The 21,133-nt window shown below is 48.7% G+C and overlaps 1 protein-coding gene across 3 annotated transcripts in view; it reads right to left on the bottom strand.

The window, feature by feature from the left end:
* Positions 1–21,133, bottom strand: part of LOC148454567 (tyrosinase-like) — an 87,262-nt gene that overhangs the window by 6,040 nt on the left and 60,089 nt on the right. For all 3 annotated transcript variants that reach the window (XM_088460761.1, XM_088460762.1, XM_088460760.1), the window contains exons 2-3: positions 14,447–15,256; positions 4,771–4,984 (exon numbers count right to left, since the gene is read on the bottom strand). In XM_088460761.1, coding sequence (XP_088316887.1) covers positions 4,771–4,984; positions 14,447–15,232 — 1,000 coding nt within the window. In that variant the 5' untranslated portion in view covers positions 15,233–15,256. The remainder of the gene's footprint in view (positions 1–4,770; positions 4,985–14,446; positions 15,257–21,133) is intronic.

The following is a 21,133-nucleotide window of genomic DNA, read 5'->3' as shown; positions in this document are numbered from 1 at the left end:
CTTTGACAAGCCCTTCTTGGTCTACACCAATGGCAGTCACAAAGGGCTGCGGGCAGTTTTCTCCCAGGTCCAGGGAGGGCAAGAACGGGTGATTACCTATGGGAGCTAGGGTCTCCCAGACTCTGAACCCCAAAAACTACAGGTCTTTCAAACTCGAGTTGCTGGCTTTGATATGGGCAGTGATGGAGAAGTTTGCAGAGAACTTGATGGTGGCTGATTTTGAGGTCATCACATATAACAACCCTCTGGCGCACCTGGATACAGCCAAGTTGGGAGCCCTGGAGCAGCATTGGGTTGCCCGACTTGCAAAATTTTCCTTCAAGATCAGGTATCGCTCCTGGGAAGGACAATGCCAATGCATACGCCCATGTCCACTTTTCCATTGAGATGCCCAAGGGCCCGTCCGACGAGGTCCAGGAAGAGCTGGAAATCCCTGATCTTGCCAGGGTGAGGCCATCCCCCGGACCCCTGGAATCAACCAGCTGCAGCCTCCAGTTGCGAAAAACTGCCCCCAAGTGGGCTGTGCAACAGAAACAACCCGGACCTGAGAGCCGTCCACGGATGGAATGAACAAGGACACTGGCCCTCTGCCTGTGAAAGGGGCAAGCTCGGGGGGATGGTTCGGGGGATGCTTCACCAATGGGATCAGTTGACAGTCCACAAAGGTGTGTTGTGTTGGCACACCTACCTGGAACCAGAACTTCGCAAAGTATGGCAGATCGTACTCCCAGAAGGCCTGGCCCGAGGCTTGGTAGTGTAGTCCCACGAGGAGTGGGCCCACCTCGGAGTTGCCAAGATGCTTCAGTGGATTCGCCGACAGTATTTCTTCCCAGGGCTACAAGGGTTGGTAGAGGACGTGAGTCGAGCGTGCCTGAGGCACAGGGTCACTAAGCCCACCGAACAGATGGCCCTGGTGCAGACCATTAAGACAAATCGGCCATTGGAGCTGTTGATGGTGGACTACGTGCTGATAGGGGTGTCAATGAGTGGATATCAGTACACCCTGGTGTTGACAGACCACTTCACCAAGTTTACCATGGTGGTGCCCACCCGGGATCAGACAGCAGAAGTGTTATGTTCTGGGTTATTTGTGGACCCGGGGTGGTAGCAGGAGCGATCACAGAAGCGGGTTTGAATAAAAACCTAGGTTTTTTAATAAGTGCTTGAGTAGACATAAAATATGGCAGTAAATAAAAGTCCAGGAATATATAAATGTGCACAAGAGTTCTGTGGTGGGAGTAATGGGTTAATGTCCAAGTAGAAACAATTAGAGCTGTCCAGGTGTGCAGGTAGTGAGACTGAAAATAATCAAGCAGGTATGCAGGTAGTGATGCAGGAAATAATAAGCCAGGTATGCAGGTAGTGATGCAGGAAATAATAAGCCAGGTATGCAGGTAGTGAACTAAGGCAAATGAGCAGGATGTCAGCAGGCTCAGGCACTCAGGTATGGGTAAGGGTGGTGGAGGAAGCAGGGTAGTCCAGCGGAAGCTAGGAGCTGACAGGCAGACTGGCAGACAGCGAATTCACATGAACAGGATAAGCACAGAGAACTCCCTCTCAGCTAGGCTGAGATACACGTTGCACTGGCAAAGAAGGAAGGCACTGACCCTTCCTAAATACCCCATGCCATGCTGTTACTGGCCGGAGGGAACATGTGACTCACCAGGATTGGCCAGCCGCATCACATTGCCAGAAGGCAAGATGGTGGCGCCCATGCCAAACGGAACGGAGATGCCGCCAGGCCTTACCAGCGCAGAGTGACAACAGGCCCGCACAACAACGCGCGCAGCCAAAGCCCCCGCCAGACACCAGCTCTGCCACCAGACAGCCCACGCCACAACGACCTCACAGGTAACACCCGACTAGCGCCATGCTGAAATACCCTGGCCTTGACAAGAAGTAGCCTCCAAGGCCATTGTGGAACACTTCATCTGAAGGTATGGCTGCCCCAAGCGCATCCATTCGGATCAGGGGGCATGTTTCCAGGGCCACGTGATGGAATGACTCTGCCAGACCTATGACATGCAAAAATCTAGGACCACACCCTATTATCCCCAGGGGAATGGGGCCTGTGAACAGTTCAATCGGACTCTGTTGCAAATGTTGAGAACCCTAGAAGCTGAAAAAAAAAGCATCGTTGGCCAGAATTCGTCCAAGAACTGGTGTGGGTGTATGTGGAGACCCCCACCTCTCCTGCAGTACTGGGGGCCCCAAGGTTCACCCCGTTCACTTGGTGTGTGCCCCCACCACCTTCCCAGGCACCAGCCCTCCAGCCACCACAAAGGTACCCGAACCACCCTTACTACAAGCATGGGGACAGGCACGCCACAGATTGGACCCCAGGGTAGCCCACCACTGCCTGAACTGGCCACCCCATCCCCAGATGCTCCAGCCCGGAGGTCCACAAGGTCAAACCTGGGAGTGCCGCCACCATGGTTCACAGACCCAGACTTCGAGTGGTCATGCAACCCAGTCTTTGTGGGGACCACCAAAGGAAAATCAGGGGAGTGTGGGAGGTCCGGGCCAGGGTGCCCCTACTCCCCCAAAGACACCAGCGCCTTTGGGGACCAGACCCTGCATCACCAGGCCCGCCCATGTGGTATGGGCGGGCACTGGGCGTCGCGGCAGGGGAGAGCGAGGGAGAGAGATGGAGAGAGAGGAAAAGAGAGAGAGAGAGGAGGGGAGAGAGAGGAGAGAGAAAGTGGGGGTGAGAGGGAGCGGGGTGAGAGGGTGAGAGAGAGAGGGGGAGAGTGTGGACCTCATTCATAATGTGCGTACGAGACCTTGCGATCAGCTTACGAGCAGGAAGTGGCTTCCGAGAGTTGATTGACATGAAAGGGCGTTTGTGGGTGGTGACGGGGGTGGTGGTCTGAAAACGCAGGCGTTCCTCACCGTTTTCAGGCCATTTCAGGGGCGTACATAAATTACCTGCTACGACCGACATAGAAGGCCGGAAGTAGTAAAACGTCACTCTGCGAGCAGGTTAGAGGCCAGGCTGATCGTACAGCTTGAGGTTGGGTACGTGCTCTCACAAGCCCCAGAGTACAATCGTTACTATCGAATGTGACTGATGTTCGGAATGATGTTTCTATTTTGTGCCACACAATGTAAGCAGCTAATAATCGATTGTTGTAGCTAATAACACTGCTAATTGGCTTGTAATTGATTCAGTTGCGTTAGCATTAGAGAATAATAAGAATAAATGTATATCATGGGGACGGCTTATTCTATGCGGTTGTTTGTTAATTTTTGGTGTAATTTGCACCCAACACAACACAAGTGGCCGCAACCATCAGAAGAAAATTAACGACTGACTCGATCGCTAACTGCTATCACTCGTTAGCTAGAGGAGGTGCTTTGTCCATGTATGGGCGTCACTTTGGTTGCGATCGCCCGGCCGTGCGATTGTTTTTTTTTCACATTCTCGATCGCTAGGTGTACGACCGAGCAGCCGCTTACGACCGACTCTGAATGAGGTCCTGTGTGTGTGGGAGAGAGTGGGAGAGAGAAGAGAGGGAGAGAGATAGAGGGGGGAGAGAGAGAGATTACAGATGTTAGTGAAGGTTGGGGTGAGCACAGGACATCTATGAGGGTATGGGGTGATGTAATCTCAAGATGGTTTTACCCTGCAATGAAGAGAAACAGATTAGGTACTAGGGGAGGGTCAGGGTTATGCACTAGGGGGAGGGTTAGGCACTAAGGGGAGGGTCAGAGTTATGCACTAGGGGGAGGATTAGGGTTATACACTAGGTGCAGGGTCAGGGTTAGGCACTAGGGGGAGGGTTATGGTTTTGCACTAGGGGGAAGGGATAGGGTTAGGCACTAGGGGGAGGGTTAGGGTTAGACAGTAGGGGAGGGTCAGGGTTAGGCACTAGGGAGATGGTCAGGGTTATACACTAGGGGGAGGGTCATGGTTATGCACTAGGGGGAGGGTCAGGGTTATGCACTAGGGGAAGGGTTAGGGTTATACACTAGGGGGAGGGTCAGGGTTAGGCACTAGGGGGAGGGTCAGGGTTATGCACTAGGGGGAAGGGTTAGGGTTATACCCTAGGTGGAGGGTCAGGGTTAAGCACTAGGTGGAGGGTTAGGGTTAGGCACTAAGGGGAGAGTTAGGCACTAGGGGGAGGGTTGGGTTAGGCACTAGGAGGGAGGGTTAGGGTGAGGCATTAGGGGGAAGATTAGGGTGAGGCATTAGGGGAAGGGTTAGGTTAAGACACTAGGGGGTGAGGGCTAGGTTTAGGGTGCAGGGAGGGGGAGGTTAGGTTTAGGCAGTGGGGAAGGAGGGATAGGGGGATAGTGTCGGTATCCTAACCCTGTCGAGATGTCGGCATCGGGATTCTCACCACCAGGACAGGTTCCAGGGCACTGGCATCCTGTATCAACCCAGATATAGATAGATACAGATATATATAAATAGATACATGGATAGATACAGATATATATATAAACAGATATAGATAGATAGATAGATAGATAGATAGATAGATAGATACAGATATATATATAAATAGATACATGGATAGATACAGAGATATATATATATATATAAATAGATATACATGTAGATTTATTTCCTCTATGAAATTTCCGCCTTGTGTTACTGTAGGAATTGTACTGTACAGAATGTCATACCATCAGTATAAGGTAAATGAATAACGAGGAGTATGTGAGGAACAGGTCATGTATAAGAAGTTTATGAGGTTTAGTGCAGACAAACCTATCACAACTCAGCGACACAAGTTCCCTTTGAAAATAGTTCCCATTTCCCACCTTCCAACGCGTTTCTGAAGCTGAGGATGGAGGTCTCATTAAATGGAGGGGTGTCAAAGTCTTTTAGCTTTAGAATGTTTTCCACATCCTGGAAGGTAGGAAGATTGGGGGCGTAGGGCGTGGTCCCCGGCTTCCGGTGCAGCCGCTCCATCTTGTACTCTGCGTCAGCCAATGGGCAGTATTCATCGGGGAAGTTAAACCCACTGCAGATGGCCTAAAAAGACAATAAGTTATTTATTCAAATCATTTTATTATCAGCAAAGTTTATGTATAAGGCACCGCAAGAAGAAACCAGAAGAGACATCGGGGCCTATTCATCATCAGAGGCCTCGGGTCACATATACGCACAGCCGCCAGGGAGGTAGTGAGGAGGCAGCGATGGAGGGATCCGCTCGGAATCCTCTTCGCATTCCGGAACTCCTTTCAATAGGAAGGAGCAGGTATCCGAGAACAAGCGCCGTCTGAAGATGGTGCTTTTTCTCGGAAGCAAACTCCGAAAACTTTCAGTTTGTAGAGTTTGAATATCAGGGTTATTGGGACCCCTGATGATGAATACCCTGGTAACCTAAATATGTGTAAACCAGCATTTCCGCATGGTTACCGGGACATTTATCGGTTAATGAATAGGCCCCATAAACATAGAAGTCACAAGAGAACTTCGGTGCATCAGGACAGCTATAATCGTACAGTACAGAGCAATGTGTGGAACATACATACTGCACGGAGCAGAAGACTGTGCGGAGATTGCGCAGAGCAGTCACAAGAGAGATGAGGAAGATTGCGCAGAGCAGTCACGAGAGAGATGAGGAAGATTGCGCAGAGCAGTCACGAGAGAGATGAGGAAGATTGCGCAGAGCAGTCACGAGAGAGATATGGAAGACTGCGCAGAGCAGTCACAAGAGAGAGAGATGAGGAAGATTGCGCAGAGCAGTCATGAGAGAGAGAGATGAGGATGATTGCGCAGAGCAGTCACGAGAGAGAGAGATGAGGAAGATTGCGCAGAGCAGTCACGAGAGAGATGAGGAAGATTGCGCAGAGCAGTCACGTGAGAGATGAGGAAGATTGCGCAGAGCAGTCACGAGAGAGATATGGAAGACTGCGCAGAGCAGTCACAAGAGAGAGATGAGGAAGATTGCACAGAGCAGTCATGAGAGAGAGAGATGAGGATGATTGCGCAGAGCAGTCACGAGAGAGAGAGATGAGGAAGATTGCGCAGAGCAGTCACGAGAGAGTTGAGGAAGATTGCGCAGAGCAGTCACGAGAGAGATGAGGAAGATTGCGCAGAGCAGTCACGAGAGAGAAAGATGAGGAAGATTGCGCAGAGCAGTCACGAGAGAGATGAGGAAGATTGCGCAGAGCAGTCAGGAGAGAGACGAGGAAGATTGCGCAGAGCAGTCACGAGAGAGATGAGGAAGATTGCGCAGAGCAGTCACGAGAGAGATGAGGAAGATTGCGCAAAGCAGTCACGAGAGAGATGAGGAAGATTGCGCAGAGCAGTCACGAGAGAGATGAGGAAGGTTGCGCAGAGCAGTCACAGGAGAGATGAGGAATATTGCGCAGAGCAGTCACAGGAGAGATGAGGAATATTGCGCAGGGGGATTACTATAGGTGGCATTACTACTGGGGGGCATGACTATAGCGGGCATTACTAATGGGGGCATGACTATAGGTGGCATTACTACTGGGGGGCATGACTGTAGGGGGCATTACTAATGGGGACATTTCTACTGGGGGTACTACAAATGGGGGCATTACTAATGAGGGGCATTACTACTGGGGACACTACTATAGGGGGCATTACCACTGGGGACACTACTATAGGGGGCATTACCACTGGGGACACTACTATAGGGGGCATTACTACTGGGGGTATTACCACTGGGGACACTACTATTGGGGAGCATTACTAATGGGGGTACTACAAATGGGGGCATTACTAATGGGGAGCATTACTAATGGGGAGCATTACTAATAGGGGCATTACTAGTGAGGGAACTACTGGGGAGCATTACTAATGGGAGTACTACAAATGGGGAGCATTACTAATGGGAGCATTACTACTGGGGCACATTTACTAATGGGGGAACTACTATAGTGGGCATTACTACTGGGGGCACTACTATAGGGTGCATTACCACTGGGGACACTACTATAGGGGGCATTACCACTGGGGACACTACTATTGGGGTTATTACCAATGTGAGCACTACAATAGGGAGCACTACTACTGGGGGTATCACTACTATAGATGGCATTACTATGGGGTGGCTTAAAATATGGGGCATTACTACAGGGGGCACTAATAGGGTCATTACCACTGGGGTCATTACCAATGTGGGCACTACTACTGGGGGCACCACTACTGGCACCATTGTGTAAGGGGCACCACTGCTGTGGGTATTGTATAAGGGGTACTACTACTGTGGGCATTGTATTAGGGGCACTACTACTGTGGGCATTGTATTAGGGGCACTACTACTGTGGGCCTTGTGTATAAGGGACACTAATTTGGGCATTGTGTAAAAGGGGTACCACTGTGTGTCAGAACATGAATAAGGAACTACTGTGTGGTGTAATTTGAACTGGGGATAATGTATTATAAAGGTAATTACTGCAAGTGGCATAATGTGTTATACAGGGCATTACTGCATATGGCATAATGTGTTATACAGGGCATTACTGCATGTGGCATAATGTGTTATACAGGGCATTACTGCATGTGGCATAATGTGTTATACAGGGCATTACTGTGTGTGGCATAATGTGTTATACAGAGCATTACTGCGTGTGGTATAATGTGTTATACAGGGCATTACTGTGTGTGACAATGTGTTATACAGGGCATTACTACGTGTGGTATAATGTGTTATACAGGGCATTACTGCATGTGGCATAATGTGTTATACAGGGCATTACTGTGTGTGGCATAATGTGTTATACAGAGCATTACTGCGTGTGGTATAATGTGTTATACAGGGCATTACTGTGTGTGACAATGTGTTATACAGGGCATTACTACGTGTGGTATAATGTGTTATACAGGGCATTACTGCGTGTGGCATAATGTGTCATACAGGGCATTACTGCATGTGGCATAATGTGTTATACAGGGCATTACTGCATGTGGTATAATGTGTTATACAGGGCATTACTGCGTGTGGCATAATGTGTTATACAGGGCATTACTGCGTGTGACATAATGTGTTATACAGGGCATTACTGCGTGTGACATAATGTGTTATACAGGGCATTACTGCGTGTGGTATAATGTGTTATACAGGGCTTTACTGCGTGTGGTATAATGTGTTATACAGGGCATTACTGCGTGTGGTATAATGTGTTATACAGGGCATTACTGCGTGTGGTATAATGTATTATACAGGGCATTACTGCATATAGCATAATGTGTTATAAAGGCCATTACTGCGTGTGACATAATGTGTTATACAGGGCATTACTGCGTGTGGTATAATGTGTTATTCAGGGCATTACTGTGTAAGACATACTGTGTAAGGCGCATTACTGCACATGGCAATTATTTGCCATGAGGGGAGAGCTTGGGGAAGCCCAGCACCTCCGTGAGTGCTGGGCACGCCCCACAGTGTGATGAATTTGGGATGTTCCACAAGGGCACGCCACCTTTCCGGAAGGGCGCGCAGAGGAACGCCATTTAAATTTTTTTGTTTTTGGAGGGTGGGGGGCGCAACAGGGAACTTTCGCCCTGAGCGCCGCAATGTCTAGAACTGGCCCTGCTTGCTGGTGCACTGCTCAGGTGCCGGTGATAGCATTCTACGTGTTTCCGGTTCTGCTGTGAGGCTCATGTTGCTAGTCGAGTATCCAGTCTCCACGTCTGCTTTGTTTTGTTCCTGCCATTTGTGTCATCCAGGCGGCATGGTCTGCATTCCAGTTTCCTGCCGCCGGTATCATCTGGGCAGCATGGTCCTCATTCCACTCTCTTGCCGTTTGTACCATCCAGGCTGCACAGGCCGCAGTTCAGCGTCTCGTTTACGCTATCCAGTGAACTATCACTTGTGTCAACCACGCTTCTGCACCACATGTATGCAAACCATGGTACTGCTACTTGTGTCAACTCAGCGGCACAAGTCACCACCGCGGCTTCTCGCCAAGACTTACCAGCCCTCCAGGCTGCTACATGGCCAAAGGCCGCTTCTTGTTGCACAGTCCAAAGGCTGCTTCTCGCCAAGGCTTACCAGCCCTCAAGGCTGCAACACCTCACCAGCCCTCAAGGCAATAACGGTGGCAACTAGCCAAATGTTCCAGCCCTCAAGGCTGTAGCAAGACTGTTCTTGTTCCTACGTTGCTCTCAGTTGATATCTCGGGCTAAAGGCTGCATCAAAATAACTACCATTCTTCAAGGGGTACCACCATCCAATCTCCTTGCACAATCCTCCACTCTGTACAAATCGGAGTCAATTCCATCTAGGAATCATTACATGATCACCGGCCATTAAAATAAAGTAGAGCTGCAGGATTGTGACCAATGAACCTGGGCAGAATCCAGCCCATATTCTTGCTGCCCAGATCCAGGTCTTGACCCAAAAAGTTCAGGAGTTATCTCTCCTGGTCGAGGAGACACGAGTGGCTCCTGCTTCAGCTGGCTCTCCTGCGCCTAAATTAAATTTGACGAACCATTTCTCTGGCAAACTGAAGGACTTTCTTAATTTTCAAGAAAGTTGTAGATTATATTTTAGGCTTCAACCTGGATAACAGGGATAAGAAACTCAACGAGTCGGCATTATTATCTCCCTGCTTCAGGGTGATCCTCAGACCTGGGCCTTCGGTTTCCTTCCACACACTCACTTTTTTGTGCAGAAGAAAGATGGCTCCCTCCAGCCGTGCATAGATTTCCAGGGGTTGAAAAACATCACAGTAAAGCATTCCTATCCACTGCCTATTATTTCTGTCCAGTTCGACCAACTCCTGGGGGCCTCCATCTTTACCAAGATTGATCTCTGAGGAGAGTTTATTCTTGTCCGTATCAGGGAAGGTGATGAGTAGAAGACAGGGTTTAACACCCATTCCGGCCATTATGAATATCTGGTGATGCAGTTCGGCCCGTCTTCCAAGACTTCATCAATGATGTTTTGAGGGAATATCTTGGAGTCTTCGCTGTGGTCTGTCTTGAAGATATTCTAATCTACTCTACTTCCCTGATGGAACATCATCAGAATGTGAGACAGGTGCTGATCAAACTCCTGGAAAACAATTTATATGGTTAACCAGAGAAATGTGAATTTGAGATCCCAGAGGTATCATTCCTTGGATATATCATTTCGTCCCGAGGCTTTTCAATGGATCCAGGCAAAGTCAAGGCCATCTTGAACTGGATGCAGACAAACCATTTGAAAGCTGTACAACCCTTCCTTATTACAGAAGATTTGTTAAATCCTTCTCATCCATTGGCATTCCGATTGTTGAGCTCACCAAGAAAGGAGCTGATGTTGCAAACTGGTCAGTCAAAGCTCTTCAAGCCTTCAACTCCTTGAAATCCGCCTTTACTACTGTTCCGTTTCTCTATCATCCCAGTCCAGATCTTCCACTAATTGTCGAGGTGGATGATTCCGAGATCGGCGTGGGTGCTATCCTGTCACAGAAAAATCCTGAGAACGATAAATTACATCCCTGCGCTTTTTTCTCCTGGAAATTTGCCTCAGCTGAGAGGAACTATGATGTGGGGAACCGTGAGCTTTCAGCCATCAGATGGGCATTTGAGGATTGGATACACTGGCTGGAAGGAGCGAATCATGTTATCACGGTGCTCACCGACCATTGTCTTATATGGAGACTGCCAAGAGATTGAGGGCCTCATTCAGAGGCGGTCAGAGGATGCAAGCGGTCGCTCAGAAACTGGGCGGCCACTTGCATCCTGACCGCCCGCCTCCCACAGTTCTAATGACCGCTCGGGTGATGGTCGCGATGGTCAGAGACCATCGCGACCATCGGGGCTTATGACGAGACCCTAGGGTAGGGTCTCACTTGTCGTAAGCCCCGGAGAGCTTCTGGCTCTGTCAGAACCGGAAGCTCTCCACTGACATCACTAGTGATGTCAGTGGGGCCTCCCCCAAACAGCAGGCATTCCCATGGGAACGCCTCCGTTTGGGCTCCCACCCCCCCGGCCCACCTTCCAAATGGGGCGAGCTGTCAATCAACATCGACAGCTCGCCCCCTTTGGAAAGAGACCCGCTACGACCAGCGCTGTCGGTCGTAGCGGGTCTCACGCATGCGCACGAGGGAGCCGGCTCCCTCGTGCGCATGCGCACTGGCAAAACATCACTGGCAAAACATCTGAATAAGGTCCTGAATGCCAGACAGGCTCGGTGGGTATTGTTCTTCACTCACTTCAATTACATAATTTCATTCCGGCCTGGCTCCAAGAACTTAAAGGCAGACGCATTGTCTCGTAGTTTTCAGCCTGTCCAACCACTCACTGTCTTGGATGAAACCATTGTTCCCACTGCCAACAACCATTTTGCTGTGACCAGAAATCTTGCGGATCTCATTTGTGCCCGTCAATCTGAAGCTCCAGCGGAGATGCCACAAGGGGTCTATTTTGTTCCTGAGAGATTTCGAAGGGTGGTTCTGTTGGACTTTCACTCTTAATAATAACCATCACTTGTTAAGTCTTGTAAATTTCTATTTATTTTAAATAGACTATTTTCACGTGTTAGTCATTTATATTTGTTTGTTTATATATTTCGCTTCAAATTATTTTAATGGATTAATAAAGGTTATATTTTAGTTTTAGATCCCATGGTATAATATATTTCCATATTCAGAGGTCCAATGAGTGCCCCATATAGGAATACTTTGTCTTTTTGTTTTCATGGTGGACTTTCACTCTTCCAAACTAGCTGGGCATCGCTAAAACAGCTGAGTTACTATCCCATTCAGATTGGTGGCAATCTATGGGTCAAGATTTTCATGAGGTTGTGTTAGCATGTGACACCTGTGCTCGAAACAAGTCTCATCACACTGCTCCTCCTGGTCTCTTGCTTTCCCTTCCTACTCCTTCCACACCCTGGAACCATATTGCAATGGACTTTATTGTGGACCTTCCATCTTCCTCTCATTGCTCCGACTATTGTTTTAGCAAGATGGTGCATTTCATCCCACTCACCAAGCTGCCCTCTGCAAAGGAGTTATCTTACCTGTTTGTGCTTCACATTTTCAGGCTCCATGGCTTGCCGGTTGATATTGTCTTCAGCTGGTTTTGGAAGAATTTCTGCTCTGCCCTGGGTATCTACATCAGCCTGTCTTCCAGGTACCATCCACATTCTAACGGGCAGATGGAGCAGGTGAACCAGTCTCTTGAGCAGTATGTTTCATCTCCAAGTACCAGAATTACTAGGTGTCCCTTCTTCTCATTGCGAGTTCACTTTCAACAATTCCTTTCACTCATCATCCTCTGAGTCATCTTTCTTCTGCAACTCTGGGCTGCACCCTAGAGTAAAATCCTTTTTGAGACAGTCTCTACCAGTATTTCATCCTCTACATCAGTTTCAAGACTACATTCGGTCTGGAAGAAAGTTCGCCAATGTCTTATTAAAGCATCCTGTCATGTCAAGGCTTGGGTAGATAAGCATCGAAGACCATGCAGTTTTAAAGTGGGGGATTTGGTGTGGCTGTCTTCCAGAAATTTTAACATCCACCAGCTGTCACAGAAATTGGGTCCCAGGTTAATTGGGCTGTTTAGGATCATCTCCCGAGTCAATCCTGTGGCCTTCCATCTGAAGCGGCCTTCTAATCTCAGAATTAATAACACTTTCCACTGCTCTTTACTCAAGCCAGTTTCTTCATCTCTCAGGTTCAGCTCTAGATGGCCAGTAGGACCTTCACCCATCCTTATCCCTCAAGAATTTGTAGTAATGAGGAGGCCTTCAGTTCCAGGTCCATTGGAAGGGGTATGGACCAGAAGAGCGGTCCTGGGTTCCTGTGAGGTCTCTGAATGCTCCTGCCTTGGTAAAGAGATTTTTTCAAGAATTCTGGAGAAACCTGGAGCTAGGGGTTCCTTAACCCCTCGTCAAGGGGGGTTACTGTCACAAGCCGCAGTCATATCCTGGTGGATGGAGATTCTCACAGGCTGGTTGCTGGGAGACTAAGACGCCACACTGTCAGCTTGTAAAGTCCTCCCATCTGGCTGACATCATCTCTGCTGGGACAGGATTTGTGGATCTTCCCTCTTCTACCTTGCTGGTGTGCTGCTCAGGTGCCGGTGATAGCATTCTATGTGTTTCCGGTTCTGCTGTGAGTCTCCTGTTGCTAGTCGAGTATCCAGTCTCTACGTCTCCTTTGTTTTGTTCCTGCCATTTGTGTCATCCAGGCGGCATGGTCCGCATTCCAGTTTCCTGCCACTGGTATCATCTGGGCAGCATGGTCCACATTCCACTCTCCTGCCATTAGTACCATCCAGGCGGCACGGGCCGCACTTCAGCATCTTGTTTACACTATCCAGTGAACTACCACTTGTGTCAACCCAGCGGCACAAGCCGCACCCCTGCACCCCGTGTATGCAGACCAGTGTACTGCTGCTTGTGTCAACTCGGCGGCACAAGTCACCACCGTGACTTCTTGCCAAGGCCTAACAGCCCTCCAGGCTGCTACACGGCCTAAGGTCACATATTGTTGCTCAGCCTAGAGGCTGCTTCTTACCAAAGCCTACCAGCCCTCGAGGCAGTAATGGCCGCAACTAGCCAAGTGTTACAGCCCTCAAGGCTGTAGCAAGACTGTTGTTCCTACGTTGCTCTCAGTTTATATCTCGGTCTAAAGGCTGCATCAAAATAACTACCATTCTACAAGGGGTACCACCATCCAATCTCCTTGAACAATACTCCGCTCTGTACAAATCTGAGTTGATTCCATCTAGGAATCATTACATAGGTTAATTGGCTTCCAAAAAATTTACACCATAGTGTGTGAGCATGTGGTAGGGAATATAGGACCCGATTCAGACCTGGGCGATAAGCCGTGATCGCACGCAGCCGAAAGGGGCCGGGTATGCAAATCCCGCAATTGCACGGTCTGGCTTAAGGATGCCCTTTAGGTCTTAGCATGCGATGGCTGAGTGATCACAAGCTGGGCTAATGTTGGAAGTGTATAAGACAATCAGTAACATTGAGAACCATCGAAGGCAAATGCAGTGCTTGAGGTAGACCCTACCCTACCACAATCACTGCGAGTGCTTCAGTATAAAAAAACACCAGGTGACGTGTACAATGACGCTCCACGTTAATTATGGATGCCCGTTAGTTGGTGTAAAAACGCCCAGCCACGCCTGTGCTAGTGCAAGCACACCCCGTGTACATAGACCTGCCCCAGCCACCACCCACTGACGCCCCGTTCTGTCACTCAAACTACCGCAGTAGAAGTATGCTAAAGAGCGATCGTTTCCCGATCGCAATGACTGGCTCACACAGGCGCACTGCGAAGCATATGCATGCGCAGTACATAATAATCAGCAGCTAGCGAGCGATCACGGCTTAGCGTCCGGGTCTGAATCAAGTCCATAGATTGTAAGCTCTTCTGGGGCAGGGACTGATTTTGATTGGCCAAATTAATCTGTAAAGCACTACGGAATATGTGTCCGATATATAAATAACTGGTAATAAATAATAATAATGAGAATGTTGTTTGAATACACAAATATGCTGGGACTCACCTTCCAGAAAGAGAAGTGAGAGTATGGATTCAGGACCCCTTGGGCATCATTAGAACCCATCAGGTCATCGGTACAGATGGAGCAGTTCTTCTCCCCCCGCCAGTCATAGTATGGAATCGCAAAGTCCTCATCTCCCGTCATCAGCTGGATCTGTCTCTCTAGGAACAAGAGGTTTAGCCGATGCCAGCCTGGGAATGCAGGGCCCTGATGGGCATAGTTCTTATTAGGATCAAATGTACTATTTATCATTACAGGTTTCATGGAATAATAATGCATCCATGCAAACACGTCGTAAAGAGAGGCGTCCACAAAGCGATAGGTCTCCCGATGGTGCCTGTCTCCCGTGCTCAGGACCACAAAGTCTCTGCTCTTGGTCGTCTTGGCTAGAGCCAGGTAACTGAAAAATCTTTTTGTTTCCAAAAAGGTCAGTTCCCGGAGTTCCCGCCTCAGCACCACTTTCTTTCTGTCACATTTCTCCCCATGGTGGCCGAATCTGCAGTCACCACAGTCATAGCCACTGAAGTTCCCAGAACACTCACAGGTGTTGTCGTAGTAGTGTCTTGGCCAATCCAGACGGTCATCGTTATACTGGGGAACCTTCCTTCCCGTCAACGTCACCCAATTGATGCATTTTCCACGTCCTGAGAGAGAACCACAAGGGCTTCTGTCCTTCCAAAGTGGGCAACAACTCTTGGTGCGAAAGGCGGCTTCAGTGGTGCAGACACGAGGGAACTGGCCATCCACGGCACAAAGACAGCAGGTGAGGAAGATGAGGGTATAAAGCATGGTGTCTTGTTGCTGGGAGAGAACCTATGGACATACAATAATCATTATATTAGGTTTCTAAGCTATAATGAACAGGCAAAGCAAATAAATATAATTAATTCTTATTATTATTATTATCGTTTATTTATATGGCGCCACAAGTGTTCCGCAGCGCCTTACAAGGTACAAAACCAAAAAGTGACTTACAGTAAAATACAATACAATGAAGGACAAGGACATGGATAATATACATTGAAACATAGGTGGCCATAGCACCCACATAAGCAGCAAAGCATAGGCACCAAGTGTTAGGTGTCCTAGTGGTGAGTAAGAAGTAGATGAGCATATAGTAAGGAGAAGCACAAGAGGGTAGAGGGCCCTGCTCACAAGAGCTTACATTCTCAAGGGGAGGGGCAGACAGATGGGCATGATACAGATGGGGAAGACAGGGAGGAAGGAGCATGTAGTAGCAAGTTAGGATGAGAGCTGGAAAGCATTGATGAACTAGTGGGTCTTGAGAGCCCATTTGAAGGATTGTAGAGAGGTGGAGAGTCTGATGAGGAGAGGGAAAGAGTTCCAGAGGTGGGGAGCGGCACGGGCAAAGTCTTGGAGGCGGGAGTGGGAGGAAGTAATCAGTTGGCATGAGAGGAGGTGTGCTTTTGTTGAACGAAGAGGGCGGACAGGAAAGTGAAGGGAGATGAGGTCAGAGATGTATATGGGAGAGGAGTGTGTGAGGGCTTTGTAAGTGAGTGTGAGAACCTTAAATTGGGCTCTGAAGGGGAAGGGGAGCCAGTGGAGGGCTTATAGGAGAGGGTAGGCAGATGTAGAGCATTTGGAGAGGAAGATAAGCCGTGCAGCACCATTAAGGATAGACTGGAGAGGAGCGAGATGGGATTTGGGGAGGCCAGATAGGAGAAGGTTACAGTAATCCAATCTTGAGATGACCAGTGAGTGTATTAACGTCTTAGTAGCATCCTGGGTGAGAAAGGGTCTGATCCTGGAAATATTTTTAAGATGGAAATGACAGGACTGTGAGAGGTTCTGGATATGTGGTTTAAAGGAGAGGGAGGAGTCCAGGATAACTCCAAGACAGCGCACTTTGGGGCTAGAGGAGATAGTTGTGCCGTCAATTGATAAAGAAATAGTGGGAGGTGAGGTTATGTGGGAGGGTGGGAAGATGATCATCTCAGTCTTAGACATATTAAGTTTAAGAAATCGCTGGGACATCCAGGAAGATATAGCAGAAAGACAGTTGGAGATACGAGTGAGGAGAGAGGGAGAGATGTCAGGGGAGGAAAGGTAGATCTGAGTGTCGTCAGCATAGAGATGATAATGGAGGTCAAAAGAGCTGATGAATTCACCTAGAGAGGATGTATAGAGGGAGAAAAGGAGTGGTCCAAGAAAACAACCTTGGGAACACCTACTGTGAGAGGATGTGGGGGGGGGAGATAGGCCATGAGAGGAGACAGAGAAGGATCGATCAGAAAGATAGGAGGATAGCCAGGAGAGGGCAGTGTCATGTAGACCAAGGGAGTGAAGGATTTGCAGCAGGAGAGGGTGGTCCACAGTGTCAAAAGCAGCAGAAAGGTCAAGGAGAATGAGTAGAGAGTAGTGGCTTTTGAAAGGGCAGCAAGGAGGTCATTGTTGACTTTAGTGAGGGCAGTTTCTGTGGAGTGGAGAGAACGGAAGCCAGACTGAAAAGGGTCAAGGAGGGAGTGGGAGGAAAGAAAGGTGGTAAGGCGGTTGTAAACAATACGCTAAAGGAGTTTGGATGCAAAAGGGAGGAGAGAGATGGGTCGGTAGTTGGAGAGAGTGTTAGGATCAAGAGTAGGTTTTTTAAGAATGGGGGAGACAAGGGCATGTTTGAATGCAGAAGGGACAGTGCCAGATGAGAGGGAGAGATTGAGGAGGTGGGCAAGATGGGAACAGGCACAGGGAGAGAGGTAGTGGAGGAGACGTGAAGGGATAGGGTCAAGGGGGGAGGTGGAGGGGGGGAGGACTGGATAAGGGCCATGACTTCCTCTCCAGATACAGGGGAGAAGGATGTTAGTGTAGGTAAAAAGGAAGGGGAGAGATGACCCGGGAAAGGAGGAGGTGTAGTGCTGGGGGACTGGTGGGATATGATATCCTGACGTATGGAGTCAATTTTAGATGTGAAGTAGGAAGCAAAGTCAAGGGCAGAGAGCAAGGAGGGAAGACGAGGAGGGGGTGGGCAGAGGAGGGAGTTCAGGGTGGTGAAGAGACGCTGCGGATTTGAGGACTGGGAGGAGATGAGGTGCTTGAAGTATGACTGTTTAGAGAGGGAAAGGGCAGCACTGTAGGATGAGAGCATACATTTGAAATGGAGAAAATCTGCCTTAGAGCGTGACCTTCTCCACTGTCGCTCGGCGGTTCGGGAACACTTATGCAGAAATCTGGTTCATTTGGAATGCCAGGGTTGAAGTATGGATTATTATTATTAATATAATATTCCCTGGCACTGGCATGTAAGATCTGTGTATACATTGATAGTTTATATATACAAGGATGGATTCAAAAGTCTGTGTCCTGACATAGTAGTAGATGTCGCCCTGTATGGATTTTCTGTATATATATATATATATATATATATATATATATATATATGTATGTATATGTATATATATATATATATATATATATATATCATGTAGATCAGGCGGCACTCATTGCAGACATATCACAGGACACAGGTGTTGCCAACGTCTCATTGTTTATGTAAACATTTTCCTCAGGGCTGAAAAGATATATGTATGTACTATGTAGGTATGTATGCACTACAGGGGGTAAATTTACTAAGAATCAAGATTGGTCGAGATGATGATCTCGGGTGATTTTGTCCTTTTTTTTCTTTTCACCTAAGAGATACAGTACATCTCTCAAATTTACCAAGAATTGGGATGACAAGCTCGAGTGAGATTAGAGCAAACTCTCTACCAACCTCACTTTTCAAACTCTCAACTTCCTGAGCTGTGAGTTTGGCAGAAATATACACAAATCATTGTGATTTGTGTATGTTTCTTACTGTAAATAGTTAAAATTCTGTTAATTTAAAAAAAAAAATGATGTGGGGATCCCACCCCCCAAAAGCCTAACCAGCCCCAGACTTGTCAGCCAGTCCTGGTGCCAAAAATTACGGAGAAAAAAAAAGAGTAGGGTGCCACCGTAATTTAAGAACCAGCACCAGGCTGCAGGGCCAGTCCTGGTTTTAAATATAGGGGGAAAAATGTGTAGGGGTCCCCCTATATTTAAAACCTGCATCGGACCCAAACCAACCAGGATCTAATGCTGGTCAGGCCAAGCCGGGGATCTCAGGGGAGGTGGGGACCCCCAAGAAGGGGTTCCCCCTCTCCCGAGCACCCCAGGCTTGGTCTAAACCTGGGGCTCATCCGTACACCACTGTAGCGGTGGGTACGGGGGTAATAAAGTGGAAAATAGTTGTAAGCTATTGTATTTTACAGTGGAACTACAAGTGCTAGCAGGATGCCGGCACCCAAACCTCCACTGTAAAATAAATAGTTAAATAAAGACACAACACACACACACACCGTAGATAGTATACATTTATTACCTGTGCCAGTCGGTCGGTCCACTTACATGTAAAGCACACTATGGGCCTGATTCAGAACCGCTCTTAAGCGCATAGCGCTCACAAGTGGGTCGATGTTGGGCCAGTGCGCACTCGCTCCGGTGCTCACATCCAAAAGGGGCGGCTGTCGATGTTGATCGACAGCTCCCCCGTTTGGAAGGCGAGGGGGGGGGGTGGCTGGGCAAATGGAGGTGTTCCCATGCAAACGCCTGCCGTTTGTGGGCAGCCCCACTGACATCACCAGTGATGTCAGTGGGAGAGCTTCCGGCTCGATTAGAACCGGAAGCTCTCTGGGGCTTGCGGCAGATGAGACCCTACTGCAAGGGTCTCGTTGCAAGCCCCGATGGTCGAGACCATCGCGACCATCACCTGGCCGCTCGCAATAACAGTGGGTGGTCACACACAGCTATGCGAGCGGTCAGGAGGCCGCCCGAATAAAAACAAAAAACTGCCCTGATTCAGAGCGTCCATCTCTGAATCAGGCCCTATGTACATACAATTGACATAGGATCTCATGATACGATGCATCATGCGTCCAAAGTCCAAGTGGCGTCATTTGTTAAAAAAAAAGACTGATGCACGCATGGGGAGATCTGTGATGCATGCGTCTGTCTTTAATACAATAAACACAGATGCAGGGATGGTTCAGTGAGAACCATCCGTACATCTGTAAAAAATAACAAAAAGTGTTGCAAAAAAAAAACAGCTTCCAACCCCGGGCTTTTAGTGGCCCAGTGCTGGTTGGGCAACATACGGGAACAAACGACATAAGGATCCCCCGTATGTAAGCATAACCCGCACCGGGTTAGTCAGAACCAGCCCCTCCAGGGCACCCCAGGCCTAGGCCGATAGCCCGGGGCTTCCCCGGTACCCCTAGGCGGTGGGTGTCTGGTTGATTATGTAGTGTAGTGCATTTCAAATAGTTGCAAATATTGTCTTTTGTTGTGGAACTGCAGGTCCCAGCAAGCCTCCCCCGCATGCTGGTACTTGGAGAACCACAAGTACCAGCATTCGGGGCATTACGGAAGAAAGGAGGGCCGTACGCCCAAAGGAGGCATCCTGAGAGGCAAAGGTGTTGAATACATAGTACTTGATAAAGGTGTGGACAGACGACCAGGTGGCTGCCTTGCACAATTGTTCCGCTGAGGTGCCCCAGCGGGCTGCCCACGAAGGACCCACAGACCGAGTAGAATGTGCCTTGACCGAATCTGGCACCCTACAACCAGCCTGAGTGTATGCTTGTGATATAGTCATACGAAGCCATCATGCTAAGGTCTGTTTATTGGCTGGCCAACCCCGTTTATGGCAGCCATACAGAACAAAAAGAGAATCGGACTTCCTCAAGTTGTTGGTGCGATCCACGTAAATACATAGAGCACGTACAACATCTAGGGAGACCTCACCTACAGACAGTCCCGTGGCCTAAAAGGCTGGGATAACAATTTCTTAATTTATATGAAACCGTGATACCACTTTAGGAAGATATCCTGCTCTGGTACGCAGCAAAGTTCTATCCTGATGGAACACTAGGAAAGGAGAGCGAACCAACAGAGCTGCCAAGTCAGACACCCTACGGGCTGAAGCGATGGCCAGAAGAATTATTGGACCTCATTCAGAGCCGCTCGCAAGATGCGATGACTCGCTTGCAAAGAGGGGCAGGATATGCAAATCAAGCGCTCGCTCTTTGCGCTGTAAGGACGCCCTCTATGCCTTAGTGAGCGATGGCAGTTAGCGTATGCTGGACTATAAAACCTCCCACCTGTCACTCGCAGCACGCATCATCTCCAGGAAGTGTCTGATTAATCGTGAACAACGAGGGCCATTGGAGCTGCTCGCAGATGGGCGAAAATCGCTCCTAGCGAGCGACCGCGCCCTAGCGAGAGACTCTAAATGAGGTCCATTGTCTTTGCCGTCATCCACTTGAGATCTACCGATTTCAAAGGTTCAAAAGGGGGAGCCTGTAATGCCTTGAGTACTAAGGACAAATCCCACGGTGCTACCGGGGGAACAAAAGGCTGCTGCACCCTTAAAACACCCTGAAAAAGGTCCTTACATCAGGCAGCAGAGCAATGCTGTACTGAAACCAAACCCCAAGCGCAGAAGCTTGCACTCTCAGGGAGGCCAACCGAAGACCCCGCTCTAAACCTGACTAGAAGAAAGAAGCGCTCAAGAGACCTTAAACACACTAGTGACATATTTCCTCAGTTTACACCACGGGAAAAACGAGCGCCAAATCCTATAGTAAATGCGGGCAGAAGGTGGTTTTCATGCCCTTATCATCGTCTGTATCACTGAATCTGAAAACTCCTTGGCTC

Source organism: Taudactylus pleione, unplaced genomic scaffold (assembly GCF_031769625.1).
Source record: "Taudactylus pleione unplaced genomic scaffold, aTauple2 ptg000978l, whole genome shotgun sequence".
Lineage (NCBI taxonomy): Eukaryota > Metazoa > Chordata > Amphibia > Anura > Myobatrachidae > Taudactylus > Taudactylus pleione.
The sequence above is the reverse complement of the archived record's forward strand: the minus strand, read 5'-3'. Positions and strand labels throughout refer to the sequence as shown.